Source organism: Myodes glareolus, chromosome 8, assembly GCF_982192425.1.
Source record: "Myodes glareolus chromosome 8, mMyoGla1.1, whole genome shotgun sequence".
In the NCBI taxonomy this organism is placed as follows: Eukaryota; Metazoa; Chordata; class Mammalia; order Rodentia; family Cricetidae; genus Myodes; species Myodes glareolus.
In genome coordinates this window covers 10,804,094-10,828,607 of record NC_142033.1, presented here as the reverse complement: position 1 = coordinate 10,828,607, position 24,514 = coordinate 10,804,094, and the positions used below count along the sequence as shown (strand labels likewise).

The 24,514-nt window shown below is 40.3% G+C and overlaps 1 protein-coding gene across 2 annotated transcripts in view; it reads right to left on the bottom strand.

Annotated features, from left to right (window-relative positions):
• Prkg2 (protein kinase cGMP-dependent 2) overlaps positions 1 to 24,514 on the bottom strand; it is a 98,612-nt gene that overhangs the window by 38,385 nt on the left and 35,713 nt on the right. The window contains exons 3-12 of one of the 2 annotated variants that reach the window (XM_085691593.2): positions 23,448 to 23,614; positions 20,135 to 20,248; positions 19,443 to 19,548; positions 18,331 to 18,394; positions 11,839 to 11,916; positions 10,231 to 10,325; positions 7,096 to 7,164; positions 4,330 to 4,428; positions 3,049 to 3,202; positions 1,103 to 1,239 (exon numbers count right to left, since the gene is read on the bottom strand). In XM_085691593.2, the coding sequence (XP_085547719.2) occupies positions 1,103 to 1,239; positions 3,049 to 3,202; positions 4,330 to 4,428; positions 7,096 to 7,164; positions 10,231 to 10,325; positions 11,839 to 11,916; positions 18,331 to 18,394; positions 19,443 to 19,548; positions 20,135 to 20,248; positions 23,448 to 23,614 (1,083 nt within the window). Of the gene's footprint in view, positions 1 to 1,102; positions 1,240 to 3,048; positions 3,203 to 4,329; positions 4,429 to 7,095; positions 7,165 to 10,230; positions 10,326 to 11,838; positions 11,917 to 18,330; positions 18,395 to 19,442; positions 19,549 to 20,134; positions 20,249 to 23,447; positions 23,615 to 24,514 lie in introns of those variants that run through there. The other variant, XM_085691594.2, reaches the window with a different exon arrangement.

Genomic DNA, 24,514 nt, shown 5'->3' with positions numbered 1-24,514 from the left:
TAACCCAGGCTGGATGCCACATGGGACACCTATTTCTTCCATCAGCTATAGAACTGCAGCTTCTCATTTTACATATAAGTGAATAAGATTACATACTGATTATACATTATTTATATAGTACTGTTAGTAAACATTTCCTGGAGAAGACACACAGACATTTCTGACTCACTTCCTCGTCAGAGACCAGTGATGCAAACATGACCATCTCACCGCCACCCCTGCTCAATTCTCAGAATCCCTTCCGTGTAAATCTCAGCATAGTAAATGTCTTCCCTGATATTATTCTAAATACCATCACCACTGTCCTGCATGTCAGCCCTTTGCTAAGAGCTGCTATTGAAAAGATGAATACAGTCCTTAAACTGCCCATGACAGCTCATTAGTGAATATAAATTTTTAAAAAATTATGGAAAAATTATAAATATAATTGAATGAAGACTGTCAGCATATATGCCTGGGATCAGTCTGTTTTTTTTTAACAATTAAAAACTGAGCCTAGGACTAGGGATGGATAGGCAGATTCTCACATGGCATTTGGCTTTTCCTATCCGCTGTACTTCACCAGAACTCACCAGAAGTACACTCGGGGATCACTAAAAAGTATAGGAAAATCAAAACTGGCCTATGTCAGCAGCTTATCAATACACAAATGAAGAGGCCTAGATAGGATCTCCTCCAAGCTGATAACAATTATGTGTGTGTGGGGGGAGAAGTAACTATTGGAAGATGGCCACTTTGCAGCTTTGTACTTTGGTAACTGTGTGAATTCAAATGCTTCTCCCTGAAGAGGTCTAACATCCACCCACGTGAGCAGCAGCATCGTGGGGTCTTGCTTCCTCTTCCCATATTCTACATTACCTTTGGATACAATAATTAGTTCCAACTATCCTATAATAATCCCCCCACACACAGACAGAGACAGAGAGAGACAGAGAGAGAGAGAGAGAGAGAGAGAGAGAGAGAGAGAGAGAGAGAGAGAGAGAATGACCACATTAGCAAGGTTTCCCTACAATAAAAGCAATTGGAAACTCCTACTCAAGATCTCCCAGGAAAATTCAGAGAAATGCTCTAATGCTCCCTGGAATGCCAGCTGCTCACTCACTTCACGATGAACGGAGAGCACAGCTCCTCCAGGATCCTCTTCTCGGAGAAGACATGTTCTTGCTGCTTTGTGTCAACGATGTGCTTCTTCTTTATACACTTCATAGCAAAAGCAACATTCTCATTCTTAACTTTAACCTACGTGAAAATGAAAGACTCTTGTAATTAATACATCACAGCAATTTGCAATATGGAATGTAACATGTTATTAATGAGAGTTGAATTATTTTACATTTAAAGAATACATTTAAAGAATAAGTTTCTAACCACTTATCTCTCTAGGACTGATTTCTGCATAACTTTATACACTTCCACTCATTTTCAAAATACTTTATATAACTTGGTTCTAAAACTTTTGTACTGAAATAAGAAAAAATGTGTTTGAATTTCATTGAGAGAATTTTTTTTACAGTTTTGGTTATGTAACATGACCAGCTTTCATACAAATTGCCAAGGCTTCTTATTTCTTGATATTCATCTCTAATTTTCAAAGAGACTTAAATCAAATTCTATATCTGTGGGAAGCCTACTAATCGCATGAGGTCATTTAAATTAAATTGATTAAACATGGGAATTAAGTTCCTTGATTGGAGTAGGCACATTTTCAAAGTTCAAAGAGCACATCAGGTGATAAAAGTATGGAAATCCATGTCCATCATAGTAGAAATTGGTCTGGGACACTAAGATAGGGTCTCCTCTGTGTGTGAAACTCTTAAAAGAAACTCTTTCTTTAAAGAAAATCAAGATTGAAACAAGATTTTTTTCTGATAGGCATAAAAATCCATAAGCAGGCCATACTGCTTTGTAAATGGAAATGACTGCCTCCCATATTTTGATCATATTTACCATTGGTAATGTCTATAGATTTTAAATAAGTGGAGAAATTACTGCTTCAGTAAGAACTACCTAGGAAAGCAGATCTTGGCATCGTTAATTCAATCCTTGGGCTGTGTTTTTGGTAGGAGACACCAGTGCAGAAGAGGAACTGCACAGATCCCAAGCCACACCACAAACGTTTCACCCCGTTACCAAAGTGTTTGCCCTTTAACCATCAGAGATGAGGTCAAAAGTGGGTTTGAACTGTGCCACTGGGGCCTGGGGTATCATTCCACAGCTGTTTGTGCCCAGCCATCCTGCAGACAAAAGCAGCGACATAGCTCCAGGAGGTCGCTGTACAGTGAATTGTTAAAAATTGGCTGGGCAGAGAAGGGCTTGGTAATTGCCACAGGCTCGGAGCCATCTGCACCCGACGAGAGCACAGATTTCTATTCCACAGTTTCCTCAGAGCACTTGATCTGGGGCAGGACTTCTGCTATTTCTTGGGAGCTGATTATTAAGCACAGACAGGTGGTGGCGTGGACAATAACGGAAATCAGCTCCCGCTCCCAGCTGTCTTGTCGAGCACCAGAGAAGGCTGCTCTTCAAACATCCTTTTGCGTTCATCTTCCTTCCCTTTTCTCTAGTGGAAAGTTTGACACAACCCCAAAACAGGGTAATGAGAGCCAAACACAGACATAGAGGTAGGGTTGCTTAAGGAATATGACTATAATATTGAGCATCCCATCTATGGTACTTTTGGGGCCACAGTCTCTTTTCCTTTAGTGAAGAGAGAAAACGTGTGATGATTGCACGCATCTAAGTACATGTAATTCATTGCTAGGGAATACATTTTTTTTACATCTCATAATCTTTCAGAATGCTTACTCGGTACAGTCTTCAATAATTGCTACCAAAGAAATTCATCACAGGATGTGACGTAAGAAGACTGACAGACCATCTAACTACTATCCGCAAGCAAGGATAGGCTGAAACATTTACTTCAGTTCAGAATGCTGTCAGACAGCAATGATAACTCATAGAGTCTTCCAACACAAGCTAGATATAAAACAAAATAAAGCAAAAGAGTCAGAATGCTTCGCTCAGATGCTTGAAACGTAAACCCCTTACAAGCTCCACTCTTCCGAACCCACCGACGCCCAGTGTTGCAATAATCTCAAGGCTCTGGAATGGGGACGTTGAAGAGAATCTGGCCACCTTCTCTTTCAGCTGAATCATCTCCAGAGAAAGGGCTTTGGACAACTTCAAGTTAGACATAGAGCGCCTGAAGAAAGAAATGAGATGTCACACACACACACCCCAAGCCACCCTGCTACCCTGCCATTCACACACTCTACTCTCCCAGGGCTCCTTTCTCCCTGGAAGACTGCCTAGCAGTGCACCAAAGTCTCTCTCAACCCTGATAGGGACACGTTTGGTCATACCCGGGGGGCGGGGGTGAGAAGCAATAGAATCTAGGACACATCACACGTAAGGACTAGACAAAAGTCAAACACAGTCAAGGAGAGGTAAAATGTGGGAATCTTGTAGCCTTTAAAACACGTCTCAAAAAAGGCTGTTAATAAATAACCCAGGCAGGGAGGCAGTTGAAGAGAACAATCCAGGAATCTCCTTTGCCATTCACAGAGGGCCACGCTAAGAATTCCTGCTGTTTGTCAACAAAGCTCCTCATGCCGTGCACAGAACAACGGCTTTATGAACCATGAACAGACACTTCACATTTAAGTACTGCCGTTCACAAAATGCATGTTTTGTCTTTGAATTAAAACTTATGGTTCTGACTTATAAGAGGCCATGGGCACAAAACCATTGCAAATGAATATCTTGAAGAAAAATAAAGAACTGATTGAATATTTTAGCTCAAAATTTAGCCTTTCTAGAAAATTCGATTACACCTCTCTGGAAGCCTGTCCCATGAACATAAGCTGCAGCTTCCACGAGTGATGTCCTAAGGTCTGGGGTTAGCAGACTGGAGAGCATCCAGCTTGAGTGTATGCGGCCCTGGGTTCTGTTCTCAGCACAAAATGTTACAGTAAAATTTAAAAGTTTTGTCAAGCAATTACAATTTAATAAAAGTTCCCTATAAATAAAAATTCAATCCCTATTGCTAGGTTTAGAGTGATCCACTCACAAGCACATCCTTGGAAATTTTCAAAAACTTCAGCCTGTGAGCCTGCTCTTCACCTGTAACTATGTTCTTTTGAACTAAGGTAGCATTCTGAAGTGTTCCCCTTATCAGGAAATTTCTCCCTCAAATTCCTACTCAACCTCAAAGATTTCAGTTAGAGGCTTAAAAACCTCTCCATTCTGGAGCTGAAATGGTGTCCCTAGAATGTTCTAATGAGGGCACATGCTGATGTCGCTGCTGCCAGAGAAAGCTGGCTCACTTACTTGGCATGTCTTTTTTCATCATCGCGGTTCAGGTTGGCCACGTACCCCTCAAGGTATTTCTGGAGCTCTTCAAATGTCCCAACAGTTTGGTTGAATGTCCTAAGTAAAATAAAATGAAATGTTCTGTTGTGGCAGTATCAAGACAATTTAACACTCTGTTCCCGTGTCCCTGTGTTTCCACGTTTACATGGGGGGATATCCATGTGTGTACTGGCCAGACCTTGAGTGTTATTAATCAGAAGCTCTCAGTCAACCTTCTCTTAGCACTGGGTCTCACACTGGCTTAGAGCCTGCCAATTAGACTAGATTGCTGGCCAGCAAGCTCCAGATACATGACTCTCTCTACATCCCTCGTTTTTTAAAATTGCCTTCCAGCTATTTCACACATTTCTTCACAATTTCAAAATAGGAAAGGTAACTCAGCCATATTCTTCTTACAAAATAATCAAGAGTTTGTTTCAAGTTATGAAATAGGGAAGAAGAAATAAGGATCTATAGTTTTCTGTCACTATTTTAGTGTATGGTGTCCTTTGGTCAAGCCACCATCTGCTGAGCATGTCTCGGATGCCAAGGACTATGCCAGATGCTGGCTTTGCAGTCACAATGTACAAATGACATGTTTCTGTGTTCCTGAGGCTGATAATAGGTTGGTAGGACAGGCATTTAATAAATTAAACGGTAAGTATCAATATGATCGCACCGAGTGTCACAAATGGTGCTGTTGCTGCTATTGCTGTAGGATCTTAATTTATTCTATAAGTCATAACTAGAGTCACTATTTCATTGATCAACAAAACTGAAATAATTTCCGGAGTGAAACAAGATGCCACTCACAGATACATAACCTCAACGGCCGCAGCCGCAGAAATCTAGGCTGTAGGCCAACCTACTTGAATCTGACAGTTCATCTTCCTCACCTCTACTTCATACGCTGTTTTATCTTTCATTGTGCTAGGTGGATATTCTCAACCCAATATGCATGTAATTAAACATTTTCGAAACTGTAAGCCAAGCACATAAAATTATTGCATTTTTCAGGGATTCTGAGTGACATTATCTGATATATGTGATAATAGATGAAGTTCATTCTTCTCTCATATATTTGCTCCTGGCTTCTGGAGCAATTATGCCACAGCTGTTATGTAGCACATGAATATAGTTTTTTGAAAACTCATAAAAAACAAATTTGCTCACGGGACGTTACTGAACTAACATATTTTCCCTCCAACCGTCATCATCTAAGAATAGCCCTTATCTAAATACAGTTTGCATTTTCTTGGTCCTGTGCCTTCTCAGGTTTGCTTCTCCTAGAGTGACTTCTACATTGTCTCTTTGCTTAGAAAAGTCCTGTTTTTGGAACCATTTCAACAATTTAAAATAAAAGAAAGCCTTTTCCACCTCCAAGAACCATGGTTGATTCTCTTTCTGACCAAGTGTTGTGGGGGCCCTGTGGCAAGGTTGGCAGAATGAGGAAATGAGTCGGTGAACCTGGGCAATAGACCCTGTCCGGTCACAGATGGCATTGCTGGGAGCAGACCTTTAACTCACTTGGGGTTCACTTGTCTTATTTGTAGGAAAGAATTATAACAGCTTGGGGGGTATTAAAATTACATTCTAGATATGTTAATATTAGGATTGTGAGGTTTTACACATAGTATTTGGCTTTTGAAGACAGTATAGAAATATATAGACCAAATAATTGCATATTTTAAATTTCCTTGAAAGTACTACAAAGATGCCATGGGTCTGTGGAGCGGGTCGTAGATTGGAAATGCACTAATGACGAATAAACTTCTTGTATTACGAAGTTTACAGTGTTACTCTATTTTTCAATGTTTGAAAATTTCCATGATAAAAAGTATTTTTCTAGGATTCTAATTTTCTTTCCAGTGTTTCACATCTACAATTCAGTATATGCTATCGACAAACTGCCGCTGACTACATTGCACTGTTCTATCTTATCATTTTACGGGTCTTGTTAATATTTCATAGGAGCGTGTCTTATTTCTTAGACGACATCATGTCTTTACATAGACAATGGTTCAGTCCTGGCTTATGTGAATTTATTCTTTAGATTGACCACATAACTAGTGAATATTTAACTGATTAATGAAGGGTCCGAGGAGCCAGATTAAAAAGGGCTTTGAAGTAGTAAGGGCTAAAAAGCGAGTCTTATTTTTAAAAGTTACATAAGAATGATACCAATATTGAATCATATCATTAAAATTACTACAGATGGTCACGGCTTTCTAGAATGATAACCAGTTAATGACTTCACAGGAAGATTCTGGGCTGGGGAGATGCCTCAACACTTAGCCGCATTTGCTGCTCTTGAAGAGGTCCCCAGAACCCACGTCAGATGGATCCCAGCATCCTCCAACTCCAGTTCCCGGGATCTGAAGCTCTCTTCTGCTCTCTTGGATACTCACACTCAGGGTCTACCCACAGACACACAAATAAATCCATAAAAGCACTAACAAACTGATTTCCCTAAAAGACAGAGAATTTAACTCAGCCCATTGCTGATAATTATGTACCAACTTTGCACACAAAATATTTAGCCTGCCAGCATCTGCCGCCACAGAGAGAGATTCTGATCAGAAGGCCCAGTTCCTGCTCATGAATTTTAATGGAGTGCATTTGCAGCTGAGCATTGACCAGCATTTCCAAGTGGTGATGAATGTGAAAACAGAAAGAGATTCGAGTAACAGAAGCCAAGTCTTCGAAGTAGCAGGTGCCTGCGTTCTCCAATATCAGGATACTCACTCTCGGTCTATCACAAGGCACGCGACATCATTTTCTTCAGCGATTATATTGGCTGACCTGACGTCATCACTGCAGATGAAAGAGAGAAGTCAGCTCTCACCACAGTTAGAAACTAAAAGTCTGTTTTGTTAGGGAATCCACGACTTTATGTGAATTCACATCCACCAGCTAAACCATCCAAAGACCATAGTGTTTTTTTTTTTAAAATAGCGTTGTATTTTATATTCAACCTTTTAAAAGTGAAATATGTCCCAATAAAGGTTATGTACACAAAGAATTCAGGGAAGGAAATTGTGCAGGGAGCACAGAAGAATCACCAACTACAATGTGGAATCTCATTGTGTGTTCTGTCAGAGCCAGAATGGAATAGCTAACTCTCCCCCACCAGAGGAGAATTACTAATGAACAAGGAGGCAGCACAGAAATCAGCTGACCAGGGAGATGTGAGCATCATACAGTAAATCAGTCGAAATAGAATCCACGTACGTGTTTACAGAGCCATGCCAACGCATTAACTGAGTATTGAAAAGCCTTCATGTCATAGGATATGAAACGGATTTTTCCTCAGTAAAATCTCTGAAATTACTGTCTGTGTTACAGTTGATGATGAACCATTGTGTAATTTAGCACTGCTAACTTCCTTCCTTAAATAGAGCAGAGACTCTTACCATGGATATCTTAGATACAGTGAGATACAATGAGCTGACGGCAGTGTAATTGTCTAAGTCAGTAGTGATGGATGAAGCATCCGGCATTTCCTCTGTGACCTTGACTTACATGTCAGTTTTTGCTTTCTACTAGTCATAAATTAGACACTAAACAAAGTTGCACACCTATAGCATCCAGTGCTCAGAGACGCACTAAGAGTTAACCCAGGAGTACCAATGAAGTGCAGTCATCGCAAGGACAGCTCTGGACAGTGTCAGCAACAGTAGCAATTGTGTAGATTCCTTCACATTTCCTTACTGGGAGGATGGAGAAGACTCAGGGAGCCCATCTCCTGGATGCCCAAGAAACCCCCTTGCTTTCTAGATAATATCCAAAGACCATCTTATGCAGCTTACTATCTGTCCTCAGTGTTTAGGATTCCTGCTAGGGGTATCAGTGAAATGACCTGCGCCTTGGGGTCTTTCAGTCAGAGGTAGTACAGCTTTGGATCAGTTTGAACACACAGAACCAGCAGTCAAGGTGGAGGTATGCACAGAGGTAGGAATGGGCGAGAGGGAACAAAGTATAGACACAGAAACAATCATGACCTTGGCTTGTAAATTCAGAGCAAGGGAATAATTAAGGTTTTCGTTTGGCATGTCCACTTAATGACTGTCACAAAGATCATTCTCTGCTCACCCCGTAACCACCACAGTTTCCCACGTGTGCTTTAAGAGTAACTGTATGTTAAGGGCCATGGATTTACTTTTATAAATAAAATTCTGAAAGAAACCCTGGGACTACTTAATATCAAATTTTGAAAACATATAATATAAAAGCAAGACTGAGCCAAGGTCAGCAACCCTAAAAAAGACAATCATAAAAGTGTGCAAAAAAAAAAGTAGGAGAAACATTTGCACACACATTTCCTTCCCATTCATTTTAGCTTTATGCTTTCCGATACTTTGAAGAGTTGGTTGTCTTCGTTAAACATAAATTTTCATATATCCTATAGGAAAAGAACTATACTTAGCTAGCTGCAACTCGGGTCCTGCAAAACCAACTAGCATACTAGCTCTCAAGAACTGCTTAATAGCTATACTACGTATAGAGTCCTGGGAATCTTCAAGGTTTCTTTGTTTTGCTTGAAAGTGGGTAGAAAATTATGACTTGAACGTGTAAGTATTAAAAACGAATATGTTGAAGTCTTAGATAATTATGATAGTGTGAAAAAAGTTAATTTCATTATCCACGCGAATTCATTACCAGCTAGGAAATAAGAAAGAAACACTCAGCTTGTCTTTAAATTCCACTTTGAAATTTCTTGCATAATAACTAAAGCCCAATGCTTTATGTTTTAGTACCTGGGCGCTCTTTGTAAAATAAAAGGCATATGAATTTTAGATAAGCAGATGCATCTTTGGATAATTCTGGAGCACTTTCTCTTTGCACTGTAATTATGCAGTCTGTCATAGAGATCATCCATACTAGAGCTTCATAGGTGAAAGTTCAGAAAACAATAAAGGGGCAGAAATAACCTTTTCTTCAGTCACTCTGTTCTTCCAGCATAAACTTGAAACAAAGCCATTTGCTGGTAATATAAAAATCTAAGGATTTCCTAAATAACTCCATATTATTCACTTAAAAACATACAGAACTCAAAAAATGTGTCTTTTTCTGAATTCTATTTTCTATTTTATGAAACTATTTCTATTTAGTAAAATGTATTTCTTAAGATATGGTGGGGTTTTTTGTTTGTTTGATTGATTGAGGGAGTACAAAGTGTCCCTTGAGCCACTTGTCAGCTTTTAAAAATGTATTTCCATCATTTAGGTCAGTAGTAAATTAATTTAGACTTCAAAAGATAGAAGGGTCACATAGAAATTTCAAATGCATTATTTTGAGCTGATACTAACACTTATAAATTGAGCTCACAAAAATTTCTTTAAAATAGATTATTTTTGACATGATGCTTTAAAGACATTCAGAGTATAAAAAGTTGCTGCAATTTTTTAAACATCTTATTACAGTTATTTATTTATTCTGTGTTTATGTGTGGTATCTATATGTGTGTGTTTGCATGCCATGGTGCACATGTGGAAATCAGCAGACAGTCTGGGGGAGTCAGTTCTCTCCCTCCACCATGCAGATCCTGGGGATCAAACTCAGGTCATTAGATTTGGTTGCAAGTGCCTCCCCCTACTGACCCACCTTGCCAGCACTCTTCACATTTTAATTAAAAAGAAAATTTTTGAGAAGGATAGTATTTCAAACAACAGGAACATAAAACCTTACTCTAATTTAATAATTTTCTCATTTTATATTTTTTACTAATACTTTTAAGCTAAAAAGCAATCCTGTTTTTGCTGACATAAGACTTCCCAATTATTTTCCTGAGCAAAATTAGTGTTTGGTTAGAGGGTAGTTTTGACACGGAAAGCAGTCCAAGTCCTTTTTCCTGAGCATTGTATAAATCCATGGACTCACCTGATCAGAGCTTTTTCTCCAAAGTACTCCCCTTTCTGTAGGGTTTTGATCAACTGGGGCTGATCGTGGCCTTCTGTGCTCTGTGTGACTTTCACCTAAGCAAAGCGAAACAATTCAGGAGAGAGATCAGAGTAAACGAGAGATCTGACCATACATCCATCAGACCTACTCAGCAAAACCTTGTGAAGGAAGGAAAAGAGGAGGCTGGACCACTGTCATGGCCGTCACACCATTACAGACATTACACTGTCCTTACACTACTACAGTAGTTACACCGTTACTGTCCTTACACCACGACAGTCCTTAAACTGATACAGTAGCTACACCATTATAAGTCCTTACACTATTACAGTACTTACATTGTTACAGTCCTTATACTATTACAGTAGTTAGACTGATATATTCCTTACACTATTACAGTAGTTACACTGTTACAGTCCTTACACTATTACAGCCCTTACACTATTACAGTAGTTATACCGTTGTTGTCCTTACACTATTACTGTCATCACACTGTTATAGTTCTTGCACTACTACTGTAATCCACTCCTGCACTGTGCTCTTGTAATCCACTGTCCTCTGCTCTTTTTAAGGTGGGTACAGACAGTCCACTGTAACAGGAGAATTTTCCATTCAAATCACCTCCCAAAGGTCAGTATATATCCATATATATAGGTTTTTTGAGACAGGGTTTCAAATTGTGTCTCTGACTGTCCTGGAACTTAGTATTTAAACCAGAATGGCCCCAAACTAGAGATCTGCCTGCCTCTGCCTCCTAAGTGCTGGGATCAAAGGCATGCGCCAGCACATCTGGCTCCAAACATCAGTTTTTAAGATGTAAACCCAGTGATTCTTTTTGAGAGATCCTCAAAGTAGATAATTTGAGTCCTTTGGGGAACTTTGTTGCTTCAGAAATTTGATCACAGTTGATAAGTTAATCGATAATAGTGTGAGTATCAGTCTGAAGTCTCATCATAGGTAGGTTATATCTTATGAACCTCCAAAACAGTGCAAAATGGTGGCTGGGAAAGAGCTCACAACTGAGTGGTCATTTCGAAGTGAAGCACAGGCTAGAAGACCACAGCACAGAAACGCTAGTTAAATATGTTCATAAGTGGTGTTTCACATTGGCTAGAATTTGTGATTGATACTTATGAATGTCAAAATAAATTAATACTTTAAATGATAATAACAAATGCAATTTCTTTATTAGCCAGAATTCTTTCAAAGAATGAAACTTTACTTGCTTAATTAATTCTTCTAAACTGTTGGTCATATCTGTTATATAAAATTGATATTCTAGCCCTGTTCTTGAACCACTGGGCTGACTGACAATCACATACTCATTCCTAAAATGGGCCTCTAGAAATAAACCAGCCTTTATAGACATCACACACAGAGAGGCTTCCACAGAAAGCAGAGCAACCTGTGTGCAGTTACTGATAAGCTACTATGTCAGCTGTGGTCCATCGCAAGTTTCTGTGCCCTCATCCCCAAATGCAGACAGCCTCCTAGAAAACCCCAGAGATTCTATCAGTGATACTTCATTATTCTGTCAGTCGTCGGGGGGGGGGGGGGAGGGCTTCTTAAGCCTTACTTAGCATTTACCTTTCCTTTTGCCAAAATGAAAAAGGTACTTCCTTCTTCTCCTTCTCTGATGATGTAATCACCTTTGTCATAGTATTCCTATTGGGATGAGAAACAAACAGAACATCAGATCAAGTGGAGGAGTATGACGGAAGAACCCTTTGTGTCTTTAAGTGAATGTGGATGGCAAGTAAGATGCCCTTCCCTGCCATTAATGCTGTGGTAAAAGTCAGGAGAGTTGCTTTATTGATCAGCAAGAAGAGGTGTTTGTTCTTATCTTTTCACTGAGAAACTTCATGTATTCAACATTCAGCAGCCAGGGACACAGTGTGATCTCACCTCCTGCTGAACTACAATGTCTAGTAACTGTCTGGAGGGTAAGTCAGAGGTTCATAGAGCAATGCATGATTGCATGATGATTTGAAAACACTCCCAGTGAGTATGAGGACCAGCATCCTCGATTTTCCTTTGTGCAGCAATGAGACCTAAAGGGAGTCCGTATACAGAACAGGTAGTTCGTTAGTTCTACAGAACCCTCAACACGAAAGGTCCCAGAGACACCAGAACCTACATGTGCACTGGGTTTACTGTTGATTTATCCTCATGAAAGTGCAAATGATCATTTATTTCTTTCTTCGATTAATTTTTCTGTCTTTCATACACAGTTGTATGATTTGAGAATTCTTGAGCAGAAGTAATGGATCCACTCACCAGAGCAAAGGAGCAAGCTGGTACCTTAGCACATCCAGATACTACCCTGTATGGCCTTAATATGTTGTCTCAAGTCAGAGAACTAAAATGGATTTCTTATTTATATTAACAAAGTGGCTTTGTTTAATTTTTTTTAAATGGCAAAACTGACAACATAATTTCCCTTATTTGTTTCTTTTAGACTGGAAAATAAATTCTAAACTTAACTACTTCAATGTGTTTGCCTTTCAATAACTTTCTGATCATTTAGGAAAAATGATTAAAGTATAATAGAATAAATATTTATAGACTGAATATTATTCCCCATATCAATGAACACAGCTTTAATTTTCCTAGCGTTTTATATCTTAATAAGACATTTCAACATTTCTTAGAAAGACACATGAAACCAGAAGAACCAGATTCAAAGCCCTGCTCTACATGGGATTTTTTTTTTCAAAAGAATACCTCAACTAAGAACATTCCCTTCAAAGTTAGAGAAATTCACTAGTTTTCTGTAGATGCTAAAACAATCAGACACAAACCTAGAGACTTTAAGCAACACCCTTTGATTAGCTTCCTGCCTCTGGGGACCAGGCAGCCCAAGGTCAGAGTCGAGCAGCTAGGTTTTCTTTACTGTGACACTTAAGGATGCACAACCCTACAACCCAAGGTGTCTTCCTTCTGAACCACTAGTTGAGTTCAGCTGCAATGTCCTATCAGATAGCCCATGCCTGAGGAACTCATCTTTATGTCTCTTGTCCCGACTCCATCCTCAGTCCTCAACACCCACATGGAGCAGACATGACATGGGAAGTTTCTGAGGGGCCAACAGACTGCTCTTCAACCATGACAAAACCCCTTATATGTGCAGAGGTGTGGCTTTGATTCCTGCTAACCAGCTAAGTTGAAAGGGGACAAGCTTGAAAAGGGACATTGAGAAAGGGTCTTATTATGCCTTAATGGGCAGCTTCCCCAGTAGAACCAACCCAGGGATGATTCTTTGTCACCTAAAACCTCAGAAGGAAGGCAAATAATATCTCCCGGTGTGTGGACAGTAGCTCATAGATGAGGAAAGGCTGTGGAAATAGGTCAGACCAAAAATATATAGTGGTGAGTGCTGGCTATGATGCTAGACTGCCCAGTATTTGCCAACTGAGGAATGTAAGCAGTCAGGCCAGGGCAGACACCGCAACCAAAAAGAGAAATGCAAACAGTGACTGTCCTGCAGTTACATCACTGGGTCCCTTAGAAGACCGAGAAGTCATGGACTCTATCCTGTAGGAGATGGTTTGCTTTACATGGATACTTGATATACCCATAAAAGTACACACACATAGATAGATACTTAAAATCATACCTACACTTCTACTTTGAGTTTGCAAAAGCTGTTTTATTAAATTGGTTTCCTGAACGAGTAGTGATCTACTACTACCCATGGCCCGAAAAGGAATTTTTAAAGGAACATGTCTAGAAGTCTGAAGATGGATACAGAATATGTGAAAAAAAATAAAAATAAAGAAATCAATTTCAGAACAGAATGAGACAAGAGTAGAAGAAAACGGTGTTAATGGACACCCACCCCTACAGATACAATTTCTCACTGTTACCAAGACACCAATTTGTGCTGATGAAGCAAAGGCAGTAAATTGAGTTCCTACGTAGAACACGTAAGAACCGGGAAGCAACTACAGAGTGATGGAGTAAACGCAAAAATAATCACAGACTTCCTCAAAATCTAGAACTTGTGCTACGAATTTTCATTGTACAATGTATTGCTGACTGACCAGATGCGATACATATACATGCACACGCATCCATAGAAGACACATGTGTGATTCATTCTGTGACTATGAATCCCAGTTCATTGTTCAAAGATCTGCTCATAGAGCTGGGGAGATGGTTCAGTCGGTAAGGTGACTGTCTTACAGGCAGGAGTCCCTGAGTTTGATCCCCATCATCCATATTTTTGAAAGCTGGATATGGGAGCACTTGGTTAAAATTCCAGCATGAGGGAGGTAAGGACAAATGGATTCCTAGGGATCACTGACCAGCCACATTAGTCTAGTCAGTAAGTTCTGACCAGTGTGAGACCCTGTTAAAAAGCAAAGGTGTCTGAGGAAAGACACCCACCATTGTCCTCTGATCCCTTCATACATCACATGCATACACACATGCATATATTCCCACATACTCACCTGAACTACATATAGCATGCACAGAGAGACTAGATTTTGAAAAACATGATTTAAAGTGGTACTCTCTGAAATGAAAAGGTAGTCCGTGGCCCATTCCACAAAACATGTTTTTAATCCCTTTTCACCCCCTGCCCTGGTGCTTCTCAAACTGTAGTGAGGTTAAGAATCCCATTTGTGAAATCTTGAAACAATGGAATTGAGGTTCTCTACCAGCTTCTGATTTGGTGAGTATGGTGGGTACCTGGGAACCTGGCGTTCTATTGGCACCGCTTCAGAAGAAGGACACAGACATTTACATTCCCGTGCCTCTCACACCCCGCCACAGCTGGAGCTCCGTGGAAGGCGCAAAGGTGGACGTCAGGGTAGCAGAACTGAGAGCCACCGGGTCAGGTTCCAGAGCTTTGCCCCAACAGGCAACTTCCTGCTTAATCTCTGTCTGTAACTCAGAACACAAATTCCACGCTTTTCCCTGTTGCCTGCATAGACACAAGACACCTGTCTTGCGTCACCTGTCTTCCTGTTTTATGATTGCCCAGGGACACGAGCCACATTAGAATTTTCAATATCATCCATTGTGACCACTACTCCAAACCTGCATCCTGCCTTACGGCTGTCATTAGCTAAGTCCTAAAGCACAGCCATGACTGGGCGCCATTATCCCTACTCCTGTTCTGCTCAGAAGGTGAGCAGAGGCTTCCAGAAGATGGCAGCCTTCAAACTGAAGGCTCTGGGAGACCTGAGTTCAAGAAAACTGATGGAAAAACTGGACTCCCAGAGTCAAACACTTGGTGTTGGTATGTGGCAGTCTGGGTCTTAAATACATAGGATCTGAATGAGAAAGGAGGACCTGACTGTCCAAGGTACGGTTGAGGAAAAGAGTTTTGTTGCAGACACGAGGGAGAGCACAGCCAGAGGCATCTGGAAGAGTTCAGAGCATACACTAAACATGACCAGCAGACGGAACAGGCCTAAGAGCCGGTGTGGGGTGGGGGAGAAGAAAGAGGGGCAAAAGAGGGGACCAGGGAGCCAAGAGTGGAGGAGAAAGAGTGAGAGCAAAGAATGAGAATAAGTTGCTGAAATGGCAGGGTTATATAGGAAAGGAAAGCTGGGGGCAGGGAGACCCAACCTCTGGCTACAACGTTTTAGTGTAGAGAGCTGGGTGGGAAAAGCAGAGAGGAGCTGGGTACTGAGCAGACCTGGTGGCCAGTGTGCTTTGGCATAGTAATAGGCCGCAGAGTTAGCCATTTGTCCTGAGTGTCTTTGGAACCTCACAGAATCCACTGCTTGGTGCTCATGCACTTGTGTTTGGGTGTGTGTGCGTGTGCGTGTGTGTGTGTGTGTGTGTGTGTGTGTGTGTGCATGTCTGTGTACGTGTGGTGGGGGTGATGAACCGGAAGAGAAACAAGGACTCTCAACCCTTCTCTCTGCCCTTTTCTCCCCATATACAAAGAAAAAAAGGGAAGAAGGCTGTAGTGGCATTTATTTGAGTTTTAATAAATAAAGCCTGACTGAAGACCAGAAAAGCAAGGCGGTCAGCCTCTGGCTCTAACCTCGACCTAAGTCCAAAGTGGTGATCCTGCCTCCAGGAACCTCTGGGGGAGACTGAGACTAAGAGCCGTCTCCTTCCGTTTTATATTCCTCTTTAGTTCTGAGGTTAAGGGTGTGCATGACTTCTGCCTGGTTTCAAAGGCAAAGCTGGTGTGGCTACTGGGATTAAAGGTGTGTGTCATTGCTACCTGGTCTGCAAGGCTGGCCAGTGTAGCTCTTTTACTTTTCTCTTCTTCAAGCAAGCATAATTAATTAAAATACAAATGAAATGCCACTCCAAAAGGCTTCTCTGCCAAGCAGCATTTCAAATACCTTCTATTTTCTGGAAGACTGTGGGTCTCGGGACACGGGCTCTGAGAACTCAGTAGGTGCTTGGTCATACCTACCCACACTGGGGTGGGACCGACTGTGGTGGGGACCCCGTGGATGGGTCAGGAGTCAAGTTTTGCTGGGAAATTATGTGTTTTTCTTAGAACTAAACAGATCCCGTTACTCCGTTGCTAATCACTTCCACATCCGAGAATTTTCACACATTACAGAGAAACACTTGTTTGCCAGGTAGAATAAAGAAGCCATTATAACCGGCACCGCAGTCTGCAGAGACTGAGATGTAATCATGCTTTGCTGGGTGTTTTAAAAGACGAAGCTTACAAACTTGAATTGCCTGCTAACTAATACTCAAATTAATAATTTGAGAAATCCATGAGCATATTCTGTAGCTGTTGCCTATGGCCACTATCAAAATGTCTAACTGACCATTTTTTTTTTCAATGACATCAAGTTCACATATTTGCTGTCGGCATAGAATTCCTGTATGGTGACTCCCCACTATTAGTAATATTAAAAACAGATTTCTTTGTTTAACAACAACAACAAAAATATGCATATATTTTCTCTGACCTGAAAAGAAAAACACCCTGAGAAATTAGGATGAATTATTAATTTGTAACATCTGTGGTTGGTTTATGTTACATTGGGAAAATCCCAAAAGGATACAGACAACAGAGGCTTGTTGAAGCTGATGTCACACCCAAAGCCCCAGGGGACAGGAGGCAAGGCATGGTGTCCCCATAGCCTGTCCTTGATAAACTATTGAATGCTTCATGACTATATGTTTAAACATCACTGACATCATTTAGTTAGGATAAAATGGTCACTGCTTCCTTCTCAGCACATAGGAGTTTACATTGGTATGATTGACAGGGGCATGAATCTATCATCAATCAGAGCAGGTGGGGCCCCTGTCAATCAGAACAACCGAGAGCAGCTCTGCACGGTGTCACATCCAGCTGCGATACTGCCACCAATCCCTACCTCCTCTCAACTTCAGAAAAGTCATTTTGGTTTCAATGAAATGGACCCCCAAGAAAGGGAGATAGGCTATTTGCTCTGAATTGTAATCTCTGAAATCTGAAGAGCTTTTGCATAAACTGAGTATCATTAAAACCCAAGGTACATTATAAAAGCATTATTCACAATAAGGCTTGACAACATGGCGTAAAAACAGCCATCTGGGGATGCCAGGAATAAGCTTTGGAACACGCTCCAATCTGCTCTGTGCCTCTAGATATTGAAAGAGGTAAAGCGCTCGATTGCAATCTCTTCCAATGTGTTTCCGTGGCGCAGAATGAGTACAGAATGCTGCATGGTCGGGCTCCAGACACCTCCCCCACAGCCTCAGCATGCCCTTTCTGTACCCTGTTTTCTAATTATGCCTCGCTGATTCCTTTATATTGTGAAAATTCTGCAGGGATTGTGATGTTAATTGGAGAAAATCAAAGGCCTCTTGAGTAAGGCAGATTAGTTGTATAAAATGTACTAAAAAGATTAAAATATGTAAATCAAATTTCATCTTACCCATGCAAATCCAATTTCTTTTCGCAAGTTCCAAGGCTATCTAACCCTTGCTGGTCCCTTAATTCAGGGTGAGTGGGTCAAAGAGTTCTCACAATCAAAACCTCCTCCTGGCCTCTGTAGGTTAGTGTTCTACTATCTTTTCCTCTTTATTTATTTATAGTACTAATAATATGATTAGATTCTAATGTCTTCTAATAATATTTACTTGAAAATTCCTTACCACTTCCAAGCAGTCAATGATCTTGGTTAGTTTATCTTCAGGTAAGTTCTTCAGCAAGGAAACACTTTGAAATTAAAAAGAAACCTCAAATCAATTATCTGTTTTTTAATTAGGAAAAGTTTTGAGATAAAGTCTCACTATGTAGTCCAGGTTACCCCTGAACTCATGATCCTCTGCCCTGGGAATACAGGCATGCAACACAACAACCAACCTTTAATGAATTATGTTTTGAAAAACAACATTGCATACAGTCACTAAAGTTTTATATTCACTTACTAATATAATGTGGTGCCCGCCAGTTTTTTCAAAATAAGCATTTAAATAACTGAGAACCCATAAATAAACAGAATTTCTTGACAATTGGAAATCATTCATATGCACTATACTATTCCAGACATTTGCCACAGATGCAAAAACGAAGGTATCAAGATCCTACAATGGGGATAATCCCACTCTAGGAGGAACCCCATACACATTGTGGTTGGTTTTCTAAGCGACTAATATTTGGAAAAATGTTTTTCTCCACTTCTCAATGTCTCTTAGAGCCTGGGCTAATTGTTCTATTCAAAATGAAGGATCAGATTTTCATCTAAATCGTTGCAATTTAAGTAAATACTGAACCTATGGGGACATGGAAATTATTGGTGACAAATTCTTTGATTATTAACATTACTTTGCTGTCTTTTTAAAAATCAACGTTTCCAGAGGTAGGTAACAGGGACATGTAAGTGCATACACCTGCACACACACACACACATACGCACACACACAAATAAATAAATAAAACACCATAATAGTAATTAAATTTGTCTTTAAAAGAATTAGTCTTTGCTGGACTCTCTCAGACCATAAATGCTTTTCAAAGCCTGGTGAGCAAACTCAGATGAATTTTTAGATCTTTTATGCTATGGCTCGCTCCTTCGATACAGAAATAAAAGGAATAGAAAGAAAATAACTCCATGCATGAACAAATATAATTTTGGTATCTGCTGCGATTTGCTGCAAGGGAAATCTTTTGCTGCTTGCTTCAATTATATAGAAACTGCTTGAATTGGGGAAACTTACGCTGAAAAATATCGACCTGTCCACTTCTGTCACATGGTTACTCTCACCTTCTGAGGAAATTTCTGTACTCCTCATCCCTGGCTTGGGCTGTTCTCCTCATAATGTTCTGGAATACCTCTCTGTCGAGCGCCCACGTTTTAACATTGGTAATAGCTTTAGAAAATTTGAGAAAATAATACAATAGTGTTTAGCATCAGAAAAAGAAAACCCTCAAAATGTTAGCCAGTGATTATATATCCACTGGGAATGTATTGTTTAAACATGCAAATGAAAGGAAATAATGAAAGAGTGGATAATTTTATATCACTTCAGTTTTGAAATCTGCCAGGTTTTGGAAGAGGGTACCAGGATTGTTTTGGGTAGGATGACATTCAAATTGTTTGCCATTTCCAGTTACACACCACATCCATAGGATGTGTTCCTAAGTCATGTTGGCCAGCCTGAAGCCAAGCCAGATACTAAAGAGTTCATAAGCAGGTACCTGGAAGTTAAAAGCCTTGTATGCACAAGGATGTGAATGAGTGTCTTTTGACGATGCTTACACACTGCTGCCTGAAAGTCAATCCCCACCCTGGAGAAAGTTCTTCTTAACCTGATTTATTCATATCAAAGCTCAATTATAAATCTTTTTAATACAATTATGTTTTTATGAATAAAAGTATATAGGGAAGAACGCCACCAGCTTGGTTAGGAGACAATTTTAGATATTGTAGTGACCCCGCAGCTTCTTTCTTCTTACCTTTCACAGAGGCAGTACGGGTACAGTTGTACAAAATTGCCAGTTCCCCAAAAGTGGTCCACATTGGGATGGACGATAGCAACTTCTCTCCTTGGAACACCTCTAGTCTACCCTCTGTCAAGTAGCATTTAAGAGAAACACAAATCATCAAAATCTACCTGGGTTTCACAGAGAAAAAATAACCAGAAATCAAACAAGGCATTCAGTTTAGCTACTTAGGAAGCTGATTCTATCAGAGTGAGTGAAGGACTCAGTCATTGACTCACAATCAGCAGTTTTTCATCATGGAAGGTGGAGAGAGTCACATGAGTTCCATGTAAACATGAGAATTACGTGTTAATACAGGTAAGTAACTTAAAACAATAGAGAGCACTGGTTAACCGTTATGTAAATACGAACAATATTCATTCTGCCCTATGAAAAATGTAACCATTTCTCCCTTACCAGAAGTCCAACAATCAGTGTTTCTTAAAAACCCTGCACAGCTGTTTCAGTGAGGGAAGGAAAACTTGTCAGAGCCATGGCGCCCTGACTGCCAGGTCAAGTTACCTAGTTCTACAACTGGCTTGCATCAGTTGTTGACAGTGTAACCTTGGAAAAGTTATCCCATGGTCCTCTGCGGCTGAACCTCCCATTCAGGTGCACATCTAAACCTACGCAAAGCTGGGGCAGAGAAAACAGAGCACTGAGCACACTTCCTACGGTTGCTTTGCCCTGGAAACCCTCTTTTCTTTCATCTTTAAATGAAACTTTGTCTAAAAAAAAATCGTAAGCAAAAATATCTAAATTTTGAAGGAAGAAAAATTGGGGAAGCCATGTCAGCCTTTCTTTCTCCTACTCCCAAACAGCTTAGGTCACTATGTCATCCACTCAATTCAACAAACCTGATATAAGAGCTGATATTGTCCCAGAAACCATTCGTTATGAGTGCCAGACAAGAGAAACAAAGATGTTTGCTAGGACAGAACTATATTCTAGGAAGAAAAATATCTTTTCTCTTGATTCTAAATTCCACAGATTAGATATGCAGTTCAATGACTTCTTATCACAGCTAATTCTAACTCCATCAGAACCACTTAGCAGAGTGATCCTGTTGATATCCTGAATCTTAGTTCATGTCAAGGTTCTTTTCTTAATTGGTTATAGCTCATGGGATTTGAATACTGAAGGATTATATGGAATATCAAGAGTTTAAGATAACTATGCTATACTATTTGATATTCATGCTGTATTTTATAAAGGAGAGAGTTTTAATTATCAAATTAATTTGCTCAGGCAGATAATTAAGCCAGGCAATTCAGTCCTTAAATGTTACCATAATTAATTCAAATAAGAAACCAACTAATTTTCACTTCCATGTGGGCTGTGCATCTCAAAGGCTGCAGTAATGTCTCTAGCCAAGACTTTGATGAGAATTACTGACAAGGAATAAGATGGACTCGAGTGAGGTGCTTGTCCTCTCTTAGCAGGTTCCATAAATATTTGTTGATTTAATGACCTATTTTTTCCTGTCAGAAAGCTGTTGTGTTGCCAAAACAGATGTGAAACAGTCTTGAAAAAAGGTTATAAGAAGAAAGTATTACCTGTGGGTCACCTATTCCTCTAAAATTTGAACTTCTGTAATGGAAAAGACACTGTCAATAGACAAAACAGTAGCTTACAGAGTGGGAAAAGATCCCCAACAACCCCACATCTGAGTGAAGGCTGATCTCCAAAATATATAAAGAACTTATGAAATTAGGCATCAAAATACCAAATAGTCCAATTAAAAATTAGGATACAGACCCAAAACAGAATTCTCAGCAGAAGAAAATTAATAGCATAGAAACACACACACACACAATGTTCATCATCCTTAGCCATCAGGGAAATGAAAATCAAAACGATTATGAGATTCCATCTTATACCTGTAAGAATGGCTAAGATAAAAAACACAAGTGATAGCTTATGCTGGAGAGGATGTAGAGTAAGGGGGACACTCCTTCATTGCTGGTGGGAGTGTAAACTTGTACATCTAGTTTGGAAATCAATATGGTGGATTCTCAGAAAATTGGGACTCAATCTAACTCAAGACCCAGCTATACAAATCTTGGACATATACCCAAAGGATGCTCAATCGTACCACAAGGACACTTGTTCAACTATGTTTATAACAGCTTTATTTGCAATAGCCAGAACCTGGAAATAACCTAGATGCCCCTCAACAAAAGAATGGATAAAGAAAATGTGGTGATTTACACGATGGAGGACTATTCTACTGTTAAAACCAATGACATCAGGAAATTTAAAACAAAAGGATGAAACTAGAAAAAAAAAATCATCCTGAGTGAGGTAACCAATACCCAGTAAGGCAAACATAGTATGTAATCACTTATAAGTGGCTATTAGCTATAAGGTAAAGGATAATCTTGCTACAATACACAGACTCAGAGAGGCTAGGGAACAAGGAGGATCCAAGGTAGGACTCATGAATCTCTCCAGGAAGGGGAAATAGAAGAGATCTCCTGGTTGGGGTGGGGATGGGTGGGGGTGGGAACTTGAGGGATTGAGTTGGGGGATGGGTGGAAGGGGAGAGTACTGAAAGAGATGACTGGAAAGGGAGGGGGCATTTCAGGGTAGGGTAGAAAACTGTGCAAGGGAAACTCCCACAAATCTGTAAGGATGACCCCCGCTTAGATCCTAGCAATAATGGATACGTAACTGGCCATCTCCTGTCATCAGATTGGTGACTACCCCCGTTGCCCTTAGAGAGCCTTCATCCAGTAACTGATGGACATTGATGAGGAGACTCACAGCCAAACATTAGGCAGACCTCAGGGAATCCTCCTGAAGAGAGGGGGCGAGGATTGTAGGAGCCAGAGGAGTTAAGGACATCACAAACCCACAGAGTCACCTAACCTGGCTCATAAGAACTCACGGAGTCTGAAGCAACAACCAGGGATCCTGCATGGAACTGACCTAAGCCCTCAACATATATGTGACAGTTGTGTAGCTTGGTCTACTTGTGGGACTCCTGGCAATTCCTGTCCCCAGTGCTTTGGCTGGCTCTTCATCATCCTAGATTGCCTTGCCCAGCCTGAATACAAAGGGAAGTGCTTAGTCTTACCACTTGATATGCCACCAAGCTTTGCTGATACTCATGGGAGGCCTGCCCCTTTCTGAACAGAAACAGAAGAGGAATGGTTTGAAAAGAGAGGAGGGAGGAGAAACTGCTGCCGGAATATAAAATAAATTTTAATTAAGTTTTTAAAAGACCCAAATCAGCTAAAACATTTCATATGAGACCTCAAAAAAAAAAATGTGTGGAACTCACCTGCCAGTACAAAGATGTGGTTGCCCGGCTCTCCTTGCTTGATGATGTAACTGCCCTGTGGGTAGCTCCTCCCGTACATGCATTCCACCATGTCTTTGATCTGCTGGGGGTCCAGCCTCTTCAGAAACTGGTTCTTATTGAGGGCATCTGTGATGAGCTTCTTCTCACTGTGGGGCAATAACAGAAGTAATGAAAAGCATGAATAATTCATGTCATTCTGGGTTTTGATATTATGATCTACAAGCTTATAAATTGTTTTGCAGAGACATTTGTTTCTTGATCTCATCAAAAACTGCACCTATAGAATAACCATATATCATGCATCAAACCCTTAAAAATATCTGGAATATTTCACTGGTAGTTATTATGATATCATAATATTATTATGATATAATTATAATTATTATTATCATTTATAATCCTCTCAATGGAAAATTCCCATGCCATGCAGCTGTCATATGGGAGCAGATCTAGAAAACAGGAAGAAGTTGCATTTGTGAGATTACAAAGCAGTACCCTTCCTGGGTGCACGTATGTATCCCTTCTTTGCTGCACACATGCACATACAGTGCAGGGGTAGTGTTCTTTTATATCTTATTTAATCCTATATCCTATAAAATAGCTACAATTCCCACATTTTATGAAGAAGCAGAGGAGAGGTAGGAAGAAATTCACTCCTCCATAGACTTTAAATCCGAGCCTGTGAACCTGCCGTCTATGACACTTCCGTCTGTCCCACTTCCTCTTCCAGGGTTAAAGGCAGCCCCTCCTTAGGTTTGATTGACATGGGGTGGGGTGCAAGTCTGGATTTGCTTGGTATTTTTTTTTTCCGAGGCATGTCTAGCCTGGACAAAAACTTTGTGTCCAGAGCCACACTCCTGCACTGCTCAGATTCAAGTCTTACTTATTGACAATCCTAAAATCCTCTGCCTTCTGTTGGAAAAGCAACAGATCAAAACAGTTCCTCAACTGCCATGTGTTTCAAATGATTTAATTAGCATACTCTGTCGTAGATGATACAAAGTATCGATCTAGAGGAAAAGCTGCTCCCCGAGCTGTCAGAGCTT